The sequence below is a fragment of the Salmo salar genome, chromosome 09 (assembly GCF_965601325.2).
Source record: "Salmo salar chromosome 09, fSalSal1, whole genome shotgun sequence".
NCBI lineage: Eukaryota > Metazoa > Chordata > Actinopteri > Salmoniformes > Salmonidae > Salmo > Salmo salar.
The window spans coordinates 20,307,608-20,321,746 of record NC_138299.1 but is presented as its reverse complement, the minus strand read 5'-3'; the positions used below and the strand labels follow the sequence as shown (position 1 = coordinate 20,321,746).

General features: G+C 43.0%; 2 protein-coding genes across 3 annotated transcripts in view; one reads left to right on the top strand and one right to left on the bottom strand.

Moving 5' to 3' along the window:
• Positions 1-1,056: 1,056 nt before the first annotated feature.
• LOC106610850 (GTP cyclohydrolase 1 feedback regulatory protein) lies at positions 1,057-6,490 on the top strand. Its single transcript, XM_014210482.3, has 3 exons — positions 1,057-1,260; positions 5,086-5,180; positions 5,627-6,490. Exons 1-3 carry the CDS (start codon positions 1,225-1,227, stop codon positions 5,763-5,765), a joined length of 270 nt encoding a protein of 89 aa, XP_014065957.1. The 5' UTR covers positions 1,057-1,224; the 3' UTR covers positions 5,766-6,490.
• A 2,368-nt stretch (positions 6,491-8,858) lies between these two features.
• The window catches only part of djc17 (DnaJ homolog subfamily C member 17), a 53,823-nt gene continuing 48,542 nt past the window's right edge, over positions 8,859-14,139 (bottom strand). The window contains exon 10 of one of the 2 annotated variants that reach the window (XM_045723305.2): positions 8,859-9,284. In XM_045723305.2, the coding sequence (XP_045579261.1) occupies positions 9,165-9,284 (120 nt within the window). In that variant the 3' untranslated portion in view covers positions 8,859-9,164. 2 annotated transcript variants of the gene reach the window in all.

Sequence of the window (14,139 nt, the reverse complement as noted above, 5' to 3'; positions counted from 1 at the left end):
GATTATCAAGTCCTCTTGTCATCAAAAGGACAATGCATTCATATTGCTGATTTTATCAATGTCCCCATCCATTGTTCTTTGGCTATTAGGTTGTCTTTCATTTCCCCCACAGCCTTAGAAGACTAATCCAAATGAGTTTTTTCTGCTCTTAAAGAGAAATGAATACATCTCAGAAAAGGAGAGTTCTAGACAGTAAAAATATGGTTGAGTACTGCATGCAGACAAAATCACAGTGCAGGCTGTGTAGTAACACGTTGATTAGGACTGTGTAGTAGCAGCACCTTGATGCATATTGGATCAAAATGTATTTTGTAACAAAACTAAAAAGACAATATAATAGCCTAATATTTAGGACCTGTAAATACTGTCACCATTCATCAATACAGTGAGGATATTGAAAGGAGATAAATATATATTGGGAGTAGGGTATAAGATAAAGATAAGTGTTTGACTATGGAAAGTCGAAAGTTCATATTTCACAATTTTAAAAAAACAGGAGACACGTCACAAAAACAAAATAACTCGGTCAACCTCTTAGAACTTTGACAGACAGGGTTTTTATTTTAGTTACGCGAGCCAATTTACTTGTTGCCTAAAGAAGCTCTTCACATAGGAAACCACTAAGATTGCTACAGATGCATGTCTTGGCTGAAGCAACAGCGGGCATAATGCACCGTTTCAACGCCACATAATTAAAATAAACAACTTTAGTCGAACTGAGATAAAAACATGAACATGGCATTATGTTCAGAGTCAGACGGGGAGCCTTGCTACTCTGATTGCAACATGACCAGAGTTCACTTCCCAGATATCATCTCCATGAAATGTAAACAAACCTATATCTGTAAACAAATAGTCGTGCTACATTTATGATTGCCGCTGATTTAATAGGTCTAACAAAAATCCTTAAATATGACATCAGATATTATTTTAATATAAAGCATGTTCACATTAAGTCCACTTTGTCATGTCAATAGGTTTAAATGCGTGCCTAAATGAATAGCTTTAACGCTTTATTTTGCTCTTACATTGGACACGCGAGTACATACACCAGCTTTGTTGACAGCTGTTGAGAGTGAGAGCTGTGATTTGTCCATTGCGATGGGTGTTTCCGCATTCGCTGTCAGTGCGAGCGCAACTTGGAAAGGGGACTGTCGCGTCTCTGAAGTAACCGTCTAATCATCCTTTCCCGGGGGACTACCCGTTAAACGGTTGAGATCCACGATGCCCTATGTACTCGTTAGTACTCAGATCCGTCTGGTTAGTATTCCTCTTCTCGTCATGTCATACAGTATGCATGCTTGTAGTTGACGCACGCAATGTTAGACTCAAAATATGTTGTAAAGGCAGGCAATGGCTCTGCAACAATGGAGCCGATTTGACATTTTTCGCTTATTACATTGCAACCTATGTTCTGTTATGCAACAATGTAATATTTGCAAACGTGGAAGCAAAATAAATAAGTCTAACTACAGGGCAGTGTTGTGCCCCAAATTAAAAACACATGTTCGCTGTTCAGTCAAATATATAGGCCTATTTCTGTGCATATTGGGTCAATTGTTTTTGAGATTGTGGATGCCCTGCCATGCATCTGGGCCCTATAAAATCCGCGATGCGGACAGAATCGCAATCACAGAATCCAGACTTATAACTGAATTCAACAATATTCAAAAATGTATTAAAATGTAATTAATCTGCACAAGTTTATTATAAGAAAGACATCAACAGAACGCAACAGTGATTCGTATTTCTTGCAACTTTTTGAAGAGACTGGCATGAAAATGCCCAGTCTGTGGGCACGTTCGAGTGGATCACTCTTATTAATAAGTCACGCCTTTCAAAGTGTATTGCAGGTTTTCACAATTGTACGAATTGTGACTGATGGTCAACGACTGCATGAACTTGCTAAAAATCATGTGATCAAAGGTCCTGTAGTTTTTGATGAAGTCACTGCACTTTATTTGACATCATTTAGCAGATGCTCTTATCCAGAGCGACACAGTAGTGAGTAGTATACATTTTCATACTTGTCGCCCTTGGGAGCCAGACGTGTATAGCCGTAACAGAAGTGTTGGTGAGCACAACCCTGGGGTTGCAAGCGCCATGCTCTACCAACTGAGTTACACGGGACTGCTTCTCACCAACTGCACCTTGCAGCCAGCACCTGCATTGTGGGAGGCACTATATGTCAACACACTTTGCACATTCTAAAGCTACAGGGGGATACAAATGAGGGATATTTCAGACCTCTCTAACCAATTATTTGTGTTCAGTTTGTGAGTCATAAGGTGAATGCAGCCAATTTGTAAGTCGCTTTGGATAAGAGCATCTGCTAAATGACTTAAATGTAAATGTGAGTGTGTGGTATAGAAAAGTTTAGTTCTACATTTCTACACAATGAAAACATGACATTTTTAGAACTTTGTTTGCTTTTTGATTGCATGTTAATGTAGGCCTATAGGGAAGATAGGCCATGGAGATGTTCAAACATATTTTATTAAAGTTCCCTTTCATAAGATTAGCACAGATTTTCTCAGGGACCCACATGGGGCCCTGACACCAAGTTTGGGAGCCACATACTAACCTCTCTGTCTCCTCTGCCTTCTCCTGAATGCATTGCAGCCTGCCTCAGCACTGAGCGCCACATCATTGTTAGAATATAATAGCACAATATATTCCATTTAGCATACACTTTTATCCAAACGCCTACTCTCTGTAAAGAAAAGTTGAGAACTTAGTAGCGTATTTCTTGCTCCTGCTGAGGTAGACCCGTTTAACGTTAGCTTCTTACTTTATCCTTCTAGCTGGCCGGAGTCTTTCAACTTTACGGCAATAAAAGTCTCTGCCGACAGATAGCCACCTGACTGACTCATTCTCCGAGGGTTGTTTTTTGTTTTGTTTGGGGGATGTCTGTAGGCACGGCAGTCGGCAGGACGGTTTTAAAATGGCCTTTTGTCCAGCATCTCTCAAACACTGCCAGCAGCGTCTCTAGTTGTCTACTTGAGCCGCCTCCGAGTTGGGGTAGTTCGTTTCATGTCTCCGGCCCTCGGCCTGTACCGCGAGAGGTTAACCGCCCTCTCATAGTTAATCACCTGCGTCCTCCAAACATAACGAGCTACCCACTGTTAATGATTCTAGTCGTTCGAAGAGGCTGGCACAATTAGAAGTCAGTCAGATCAAGAATATAAGCGTTCTGAGCTTGGGAGCAATATTTAAAATGTTGACCCGTAATTGATTTTCTTTATTGTGTACAAAATCTATTTGTATTCTTCTTTTTTGGGGGGTGAGGTTGCAAAAATTAGAGGTCCGGACCTCGGTGTCCTCATATGTAGTTACGGCCATGTTCATAAATATCTAATTAATGAACGAAATATCATGAAAATGTATTGAGGCTGATGCAGGTGAGCTGGGATACAAAGGGATCCTCAGACCAACAAGGACATCTCTCTTTAGTATGTCTGCCACACTGAATGCTGTAAAAAAGAGACATAGTGGCAATAATGTACAGTTGAAGTTGGAAGTTTACATACACCTTAGCCAAATACATTTAAACTCATTTTTTTTTCACAATTCCTGACATTCAATCATAGTAAAAATTCCCTGTTTAAGGTCAGTTAGGATCACCACTTTATTTTAAGAATGTGAAATGTCAGAATAATAGTAGAGAATGATTTATTTCAGCTTTTATTTCTTTCATCACATTCCCAGTGGGTCAGAAGTTTACATACACTCAATTAGTGTTTGATAGCATTTCCTTTAAATTGTTTAACTTGGGTCAAACGTTTCGGGTAGCCTTCCACAAGCTTCAGGTTTGTAGGCCTCCTTGCTCACACACACTTTTTCAGTTCGGCCCACAGATTTTCTATAGGATTGAAGTCAGGACTTTGTGATGGCCACCTTGACTTTGTTGTCCTTAAGCCATTTTTCCACAACTTTGGAAGTATGCTTGGGGGTCATTGTCCATTTGGAAGACCCAGTTGCGACCAAGCTTTAACTTCCTGAACGATGTGTTGAGATGTTGCTTCAATATATGCACATAATCTTCCTTCCTCATGATGCAATCGATTTTGTGAAGTGCACCAGTCCCTTCTGCAGCAAAGCACCCCCACAACATGATGCTGCCACCCCCCTCCCTGCTTCCCGGTTGGGATGGTGTTCTTCGGCTTGCCTCATCCTTTTCCCTCCAAACATAATGATGGTCATTATGGACAAACAGTTCTATTTTTGTTTCATCAGACCAGAGTACACTTCTCCAAAAAGTACAATCTTTGTCCCCATGTGCAGTTGCAAACCGTAGTCTGGCTTTTTTATGGCTGTTTTGGAGCAGTGGTTTCTTCCTTGCTGAGCGGCCTTTCTGGTTATGTCGATATAGGACTCGTTTTACTGTGGATATAGATACTTTTGTACCTGTTTCCTCCAGCATCTTCACAAGGTTCTTAGCTGTTCTGGGATTGATTTGCACTTTTCGCACCAAAGTACGTTCATCTCTAGGAGACAGAACGCGTCTCCTTCCTGAGCGGTATGACGGCTGCATGGCCCCATGGTGTTTATAATTGCATACTATTGTTTGTACAGATGAACGTGGTACCTTCAGGCGTTTGGAAATTGCTCCCAAGGATGAATCAGACTTGTGGAGATCTATCTTTTTCTGAAGTCTTGGCTGATTTCTTTTGATTTTCCCATGATGTCAGTCAAACAAAGAGGCACTGAGTTTGAAGGTAGGCCTTGAAATACATCCACAGGTACACCTCCAATTGACTCAAATGTCAATTAGCCTATCAGAAGCTTCTAAAGCCATGACATAATTTTCTGTAATTTTCCAAACTGTTTAAAGGCACAGTCAACTTAGTGTATGTAAACTTCTGACCCATTGGAATTGTGATACAGTGAATTATAAGTGAAAACAATTCTGTAAACAATTGTTTGAAAAATTACTTGTGTCATGCACAAAGTAGATGTCCTAACCGACTTGCCAAAACTATAGTTTGTTAACAAGAAATGTGGAGTGGTTGAAAAACTAGTTTTAATTACTCCAACCTAAGTGTATGTAAACTTCTCACTACAACTGTAGGTGTTGTTTTTCAGGAGACTGGGCCAACCATGGTAGGCGATGAATACTCTGATCCAGCCATAATGAACTACCTGGGAGCCAGGAAAACCACCATGCTGGGGAACAATTTGTGAGTGTTCAGTATGTCACTAGTGACATCAAATCTTGTTGGTCACATACACTTATTTAGCAATGTTATTGCGGGTGTAGCGAAATCCATCCTTACTGTGTCAGGAAATGGCTCTTACTTTCATAGCCCAACATCATGACAAACCTTTGAGCCAGTCACAGAGCCATGGAACAATGGTGTAGCAGTGAAAGTTCAGTTGTACCAGAGCAGAAAGGAGACTGCCGTTCTTTAGTTTGGGAACAGACCAACAGAACACAGAACAAGGAAATGTTGTCGTTGCGGATCTGCCACAAGTGTTTTTGGGAAATTAACCAAAGGTGTTGAGGGAATAATCACAAAAACAAAATCCTGTCTCTGAGTCCTCCTGCGTGTGTTAGCACTCCAGACGACAGAGTTTACAATGAGTTTTACAGGTCGTGAAAAACAACGCTTTGTGCCTCTTGCAGCTCGGAGTACCACGTGGACGACTCTCCGCGGTTGGTGTTGGATAAGCTGGAGAAGATTGGCTTCCGTGTGGTGACCATGACTGGCGTGGGACAGACGCTGGTGTGGTGCATGTACAAGGAGACAGACTGCATAACCTGACCGGTGGTCAGTGTGAGTGTGTCCTCCTGGGCCACGAGGTTGTGGTTGTAGTGTCCTCCGTCCAACGAGGGGCCACAGAGAAAACCTATACTATACATATTACATTACAAATCAAGGCGGAGGATTCTATACATTCATTCTGCTACTGTTCTCTCAGTGATGTAATGGTTCTTTCTACCTTCTAGTCATTTTTGAGCAAGGGGAGCAAAGTACAGAATTTGACATAAAGGATCTTAATTGAGTGAATTTGTATAATGACGCTACTTGTCAAACATTTGTTGTCCCTTTCAGACGCACTCCAATGTTTTGGAGCAGCTACCAAATAGATATGTGAGTAGTGGCTTGTTCATAATCTAGCATACCAATGGGTTTACAGACTTCAGGGAAATAGAGGACAATGTACATTCCAGAAAGAATTACAGCTCAAATGACCAAGATTCATTTTACCCGAGTAGAGAGTATAGTTCATGTCATTGCAACTATCTGGAACTGAACCTGAATGTCAAGTGTGAGATTAATCAGTTTCAAAGTTTATCTTACTTTGCCTTTAGGCCAAGCAAATATTTACCTTTTACTTTTACCAGTCTATAAACATTCCTTTATCCTGACTACATCATGGCACACATCTATTCCATTAGATTAGAGCTATTGATGTGGTTCTTGTCATTGGTAATATAGATTAATGAGATGCATGTGAGGCAATTATAATAAAAAGGTGACTATTATTTGATGTCATTTGTATCCGATTTGTTCCGAGGCACGTCTCAACTCTCAAGGAGGTAGAGTATACTAAAAGGACAGGTTGGAAATCTGATCTCCCCATCTGCCATCTGTCAGTAGAATATGGTTAGCGTTACATTTGATGGATAAATCAGATACTTTCTTTCCTAAGAAAACAGTAAGAACAGTGCCTTCTCGCCTCAAGCCCAGGAGAAATCTGCAGCGTTTAGGTGGTTTCTGAGACTCAAAGTGGGCCAGTCAAAGCTCAGTACACAGGGCGAAGTTAGAGTCAGGTTGTGTCCTGTGAGTGTGACGAGTGCTGCAGGAGGCCTGTCCGAGGCCTGGCGGAGAGAGACAGTGTGAGCCAGCCCTTCTGCTGCTGGGTGGTTTCATTAGAGGCTCACTTGCAGCTCCTGCGGCTAACCCCAGATCACTGAGCCTTCACCAGGCCTGCTGCCTCTGCTGTGACTTGGCCACCATATAACTATCAAAAGGGTCGCTAATTTCTCCATGCGGGCGTGACTGTGACAGTTCCAGGTTCCGCTGGCGTCTGAGGAGCTGCCAGTTTCCACACGGACAGAGAATCCTAGGAAGAGGAGAGAATGCTGTGAAGATGCCGCCGGGGGCTCCTCCTGTTGATTGGATGGACTTTGTTGGGACGCTGTGTCTTCCCGTTTAATTTGCATGCAGCACAGTCTGCTGGCACAGGGCACGGTCGGGATGTGTTTCTGGAAGGGGAACTGTAATTGTATTTCCTCTGTTGTAATTTGGACAATGAATGTTTGGGCTTTTTTTCTCTCCGGGATATGAAAGGCGGGATATGAAAGGCAGACCGTCAAATGCATAAACAGAACCATCTGATGAGCGTATATTGCAGTAGGAGAGGAGGGGGGACAGAGCAGCGTAGGGACCAGATGGCTCACACCACACCGTGCCACACCACAGCTGGTTGTTGTGTAAGAGAGTTGCGGCAGGCCGGGAGTGCCGGGAAGATAGATCACTGGGATGGACCGACCGCCTGGCTCCTAAATAACACGATGACAGGAGGAAACGCCACAACCCCACAAATTGAGACACCATTACGCCATAGTCCCCCGAAGGACAACAAAATAAATATATTTTGTATTTGGGATGTTCCACGGAGAGAGGAGACCGTTACCAAAGCCTGTTTCCCCATCAGAGTGACCACAGTCTGGCTCAGTGTGACAGGTCCCTGACCAGAGCTCCCAGCAGTAGCCTGTCAAATCAGGAGACCTCTTCCTCCATGAGCAACTCCTTTAACAGCCTCTATTGGGAAACTCATCTGAAATTGGAACCGCAACAAATCAGAAGAGAGCAACTTAGTGCAATGGTCATGACACTATGAGCATATTGTTCATGAATGCCATTGATGTACAGAAATGATATTATTGATTTTAGGGACTGAAGTTGGTTTCACTGCCTTAGGTGGGCCAACCAGTCATCCAATGACCTCTTCAGTGTTCAGGTACTTTCGAGGAACTTATGTATTTACTATAGCACAACCCCTAAACATGTGACAAATGAAACATAAGGGTAAATCAAACTTAGAGTAAGCATTTTTTGAATACTAAATACAACAGTACAGTTTACAGCCTTGAAGTTGTACAGTACTGTACTGCCTCTGTAAATTGGTGCAAAGCCTTAGATATAGAAAATCCAAGGAACAATCATCATAACCACCGCTGCTATAAGGGCCTCCAGAGTCACGTGAGCCCACAAGCATTCCCATAAAACCTGCCTACAGTACTACCACTTCAATCCAGGCCAATTGCCGATTAAACATGGAATAGCCATGACTTTCCCATCTTCTGATCACATGATCGTGGTTTGGACTGTTGGAAGACTCAACTAATTTCAGACACACATACTGCATTTAACAAAAATGAACGTCTTCAAATTGCATTCAAGGGAAACGACTCGGTCTCTTGGCTGCAAAGATATGGTAATGAAAGAACGTTTCACAGTTAAAGATAGAGTGATAGTGACATGGTTGCAGCATTTAGATCTGGTGTAGTTGTGTTGGATGGACCAACTCTTTGGGGTCTTTTGAAATACGTTACGATAACACCACTTCATAGTATAAATCTTGTTCCCCTGTTTGTCTTAGAAGAAGTTTGGATGAAAAAGTACACTGGTTGAGATTACATTACAGTAGTAGCTGGTAACGTATAATATAAAATATGCCATTTAGCAGACGCTTTTACCCAAAGTGACCTAGTCCTGCGTGCGTACATTTTACATATGGGTGGCCCCGAGATTCGAACCCCCCAGCCCTGGCAGTGCAAGCACCATGCTCTACCAACGGAGCCGTACCGGTAGTAATTCAGTGAATGACAAACGAGAAAAAACACATTCTGTAAAGGAGATGTTTATTCAACAGACAATTCATAATAAAAACTACAAGATGTGCTTTATGAAACTAAAGCATCAGGTGTGTAGTAGAGTTGGGTTGTGGCTGGGCAGAGCTGGACTGGGGCCAGGATTCATTGAAAGGCTTGTTAAAGCGCTGTGCCCTGCACTACCGACAATGTGCCTTTTAAAAGGCAATTTCCCAGACGTTCGCAGATGTCGGCTCAAATGGAAATGACCTTTAAAATGTCAAGCACTGTGCGCTTATAGACAACACACCTTGGATTGAATCCCAGCCTGGGCCTGGTACTAAGCTGCATTCTCCTCGTCCTCTCTCTGCATCTCATCTATAAGTCTCTGTCTCTCTGCTGCCTGTCTCATCTTCATCAGCACCACGCTCTCGTAGTCCCGCTCGCTGCTCAGGGCGCCCTGCAGGGGAAGACAGACACAGGGACAGGTTAACACAGGGACAGGCAGGTTGACGAAGGACAGGTACAAAGATTTTACAACCAGTGATCCTTACCATGGTCTTTTAAAAGGCTTTACTTCAGTTACCAGTGTAGAACGTTCAAAATGAAGAACAAACCATCTGCTAAGCCGTTGCATTAATAATGGGATAACACGGGTAAAGAGTGCAAATGCAAAAATACAATGTTACATAAGTGGAGCAAATGATAACACTGTCTGTCACTGCTGCTGTCGGTGTATCTGTCTGTTGTCACGACCAGAGAGAGGAGAGAACCGCTTCAGACATACAGAGTGCAAAGCATTAAGAACGCCTTCCTAATATTAATGTCCCCTTTTTCCCTCAGAACAGCCTCAATTCATCAGGGCATGGACTCTATAAAGGTGTCAAAAGCGTTCAACAGGGATGCTGGCCCATGTTGACTCCAATGCTTCCCACAGTTGTCAAGTTGGCTGGATGTCCTTTGGGTGGTGGACCATTCTTGATACACATGGGAAACTGTTGAGTGTGAAAAACCCAGCTGGGTTGCAGTTCTTGACACAAACTGGTGCGCCTGGAACCTACTACCATACCCCTTTCAAAGGCATTTCAATATTTTGTCTTGCCCATACACCTTGTGAACAGCACACATACACAATCCATGTCTCAATTGTCTCAAGGCTTAAAAATCCTTCTTTAACCTGCCTCCTCCCCTTCATCTACACTAATTGAAGTGGATTTAACAAGTGACATTAATAAGGGATCATAGTTTACACCTGGTCAGTCAATGTCATGGAAAGAGCAGGTGTTCCTAATCTTTTGTACACTCAGTTTACATCCGAGTCTCAGTTACAAATAGGATGACAGCGTGTTAGCATGCATTAGACGGGCCGGAGGAACTACGACAAAATAATTCCCTGCCCAAGGTCAGTAAGCCCAAAATGAGGGCTGGGATGCTGCCTGCCTGCGTGGTCGTGGTTTTCCTTGTATGATTGCTTTGAAGGGCCGGGGTGGGAGAGCTGCACAGGGATTCCCTTACTGAGGGAAATTAGAGAGGCCAGAGTGAGCCAGCCACCGGCTAATGGCTAATCAGCCGGGCTGGAACAGACGCAGGCTAGCCTCAGCTAAGCCTGCACTCCAGCCCTGTACGGTCATACACACAGAGAGAGAAAGAGAGACACACACACGGTACCGGTATTCCTTGTATGCAGTCTCGTTATTGTTGTTTTATTGTGTTACCATTTACTTTTTTTTGGTTCATTTTCTTCATTTTTAACTCTGCATTTTTGGGAAAGGGCTTGTAAGTAAGCATTTCATGGTCAAGTCTACACCTGTTGTATTTGGCGCATGCGACAAATAACATTTGATTTGATTTTTTAGATTTGACACAGAGACACGCATACGGAGACACATACACACGTACACTGTCACAGAGAAGCCTAGGCTGCACAGTCAGTACTAGGTGCCGACACACTTTAAAAAACACAAAAGCATGCAAAGACATACTCTTATGCATGTATACACACAGTCAGTCACACACACTGCCCCTAATCCTGACATGGACGGGGAAGGAGGCTCAGTGTCCACAGAATAAACCTTTGTTTTATAGGATTAGATCGAGGAAGTCTGCTGTGCCAAGGAAGTATCTCCTTAAGACCGTGAGGGGAGAGTAGAGAGGGAGTGTGTGTGGATGTGTGAGAGAGTGGGAGACAGAAGAGAAAGTGGGAGACAGAAGAGAAAGGGGGAGAGAAACAAAGTGAAATGAGAGGAAGAGAATGAGGGAGGGTCAGAGAGTGGCTCGGCGAGGTAAACCATCTGGAAGAGATCACTGGGACTCCAGCATCCACCCATGTGTGCGAGAGAGAGGAAAGAAGATAGGAGAGGAGGGATGGTGTGCGGATGCAGGCTCCCTCGCTCTGCTGTTGGATAGAGGGCTGTGATTATCATTCCAGTAATGTGAGCTCAAGTCCTTGACTAACATGTAACTATGAAATACCACGCAAGCTCAATTAACTGTTGCATCTTCAATTAAACAAAACAAAGGGTGTAACTGTGGGCCGGAGGAAATGCAGTCCCCCTCTTCCACCTCTACTCCACACTGACCTCTACTGGCCACTCTCTGAAATGCTCATGTAAAAAAACAGCCTATATGACAGAGTGGTCTCCATTGATTTCCCATGTATGGTGAATAGAGATTCTAGTAGTTCACTTCCCATGTAGAGGTGAGCTCAGAACACAAACAGGTGTCTATGAGTGGTGTGGTGCACTTCTCCTCTAGCTGAGAGCTGTTTCCTTGCTTGGGGACTTACACTCAACGTACATGTTTAGCCTGTGCATCACACTAACCAAACACTTGGGGAGATGTGTTTGTATGTACAAGTGTGTGTGTGGGCCAGAGGGATTCTAGGGAAACCGCAGAAGACAAACAATAGGACCCACAACAAAGCCAGGAGAAGAGGACAGGGCCAGCACAGAGATAGGATGACAAACACACACACACTGCCCCGGTCCTCGTTTGCTTGCTTAGGCCGGACTTATAGCGCTGTTGTCACTCACGGTCCAGGCCTCCCAACAGCACCCCGCAACACACCTGACCCCAGGCCAGCCGTGACATCACCATACAGCAGGCAGAGCTGTGAGTTAGGGTGCTCCCCTGGAAGCGGCAGGCCATGCTGCAGGTGGCCAGGCAGTGTGTTCCTCCCACAGACAGATGGGATCAAGAGATCGGCTCTACATTAGACCCACCGGTCTCTCTCTCTGTGTGTGTGTGCTTGAGTTACACATCTCTCACTTTTGTTGATGAGAAAGGAGAACAAAAAGTGGTATCTGATCTGGCAGACGATCACAGGACTGATCTGAAAACATAGCATCGTCTAAGGGTATTCATTCCTTTGACTTACTGCAGGGTAGAAATGAGGGTTATCAAGAGAAAGAGACTCATTTTCTCCCCCTCCTAAATCTCTCTCTCTCCAGCTCATGACAGATGTGTGCCTCCCGGGCTGTGATGACCTGATGATGTCATTAAAAGGCCCAATGCAGCCGTTTCTATATCAAATCATTTCTAGCTATCAATTAAATACCTTATTGTAATAGATTTCCATTAAAATGGGGAAAAATTGCTTTTTCGCAAACAACAATTCTCAAGCAGGAATTTTGCTAGGACTGTCTGGGAGTAGTCTGAGTGGGGTGGGTAAAACTGAAACTACTAAAGCTGGGGCCATACTTGTGAACACAAGCAAGCATTTTAAGTTAAATGGGTTATCACACACAAAATGCATATCAACCAATGAAAAGTGTCAAATTTACTTGCATGTGACATAATGCTAAATTGTATCTGGTCCCATCAGATAACATGGCACACGTTAGCCTTATGCTAACCTCATCAGGTGGTACTGATTATATCCTTGCACTAGAGGGATATTTTAAACCTACAAATTCAAGGTTTAGTTCTGTTGATCTGTAATAAAATGTTGTGTGCCAATACTGCACTGAGGTATCCTTGACTAGGCTACTACTACGTTAGACAACATTTTCTCATATATGACAAAATCCCATGTTTTGGTTTATCAGTTTCACACACATCCATGTGCTTTTATTGAAAAATATAAATGAGGTCCTTACAACATGCAAGTTTATCACACATCAAATAACAATCTAAAAAAAGAACCTTAAGGATTTGTCAAATAGCAGTCATGTAGGCTATCATCGTCATCATCGCTTCTTGGTGGCACCACTGCTAATGCGGTTAACTCACAATTGATAGTGCACTTTAACCCCTGGTAGCAAGCTTTTTTGTTGAGGAAAACAACTTCACTGCCGGTCCTTGATGCTCGATTAAAAACATGTGTGACGAAGTGTATGATTATAATAATGCATGGCCTATAAACCGTTGTAGCCCTACATTTAGGTGTACACGTCCATGTATCATAGCCTGTGCATTATGATTATTAGGTAATAGCAGTGCGTTTGTGTGCATATCAAAAGGTGGAAAAAAACTAACATCTGTGGCAATTACGTGGACTAGGCACTTTACACGGAGAGCAATTTGACCAGTCAATCAAATATACTTTGATGATAGTTGCTTTGATGATCAGAACATGCTGTTGGACATCATGAAAAAGTGCTGGAACACATCCAACTAATTCGACTATTTGAATTGGTTGATGCACTTGTGCCAGGATATAATCTGTGCCACCTGTTGAAGTTGGTACAAGTTAGCCCTATACTATGTTATCTGATGGGAACAGCTACAATTTAGCGTTCGGTCACATGCAAGTAAATCAACGCTTTTCATTGGATGATATGCATTTTGTGCGGGAGAACCCATTTGACTTTAAATGTTTGCTTATATTCACAAGTACGGCCCCGCTGTTATTGGCAAAGGTTTGGAACTCGTTGTTATTGGTCTATTCACCAATTTACCACATAGTGATGTCACCATGGAAAGCTGAAACTCCCAGCTATGCAAACCTTCTGATTAAAAGGTAATTTGTAGATTGTATTTTCAAAATCAGCAACTATCTGATAGTATAGCTGATACAATTTTTTTTTAAATCACACTTTTACAGTGTTAGTTTCATCAGCTGTTGTACGATATAAAACACAGGGAAACTGCATTTTGACAGCACTGCGTCATGGCCATGAGACGGAGCTTGTCTGCCTCCTTAACTGGCAGTCCAGAAACAGACTGGAAGCCATCAGCCCTCATTAGCCTAAAGAGAGAGATCACGAGGAGAGATGTGCGTTTGTGTACAGCGTTGATAAACATAGAAGTCTTTGAATGATTTGGACAAGACTAAAAAGAGACTTGAAGCCATCACCTCCTTTCAGAACATTCTG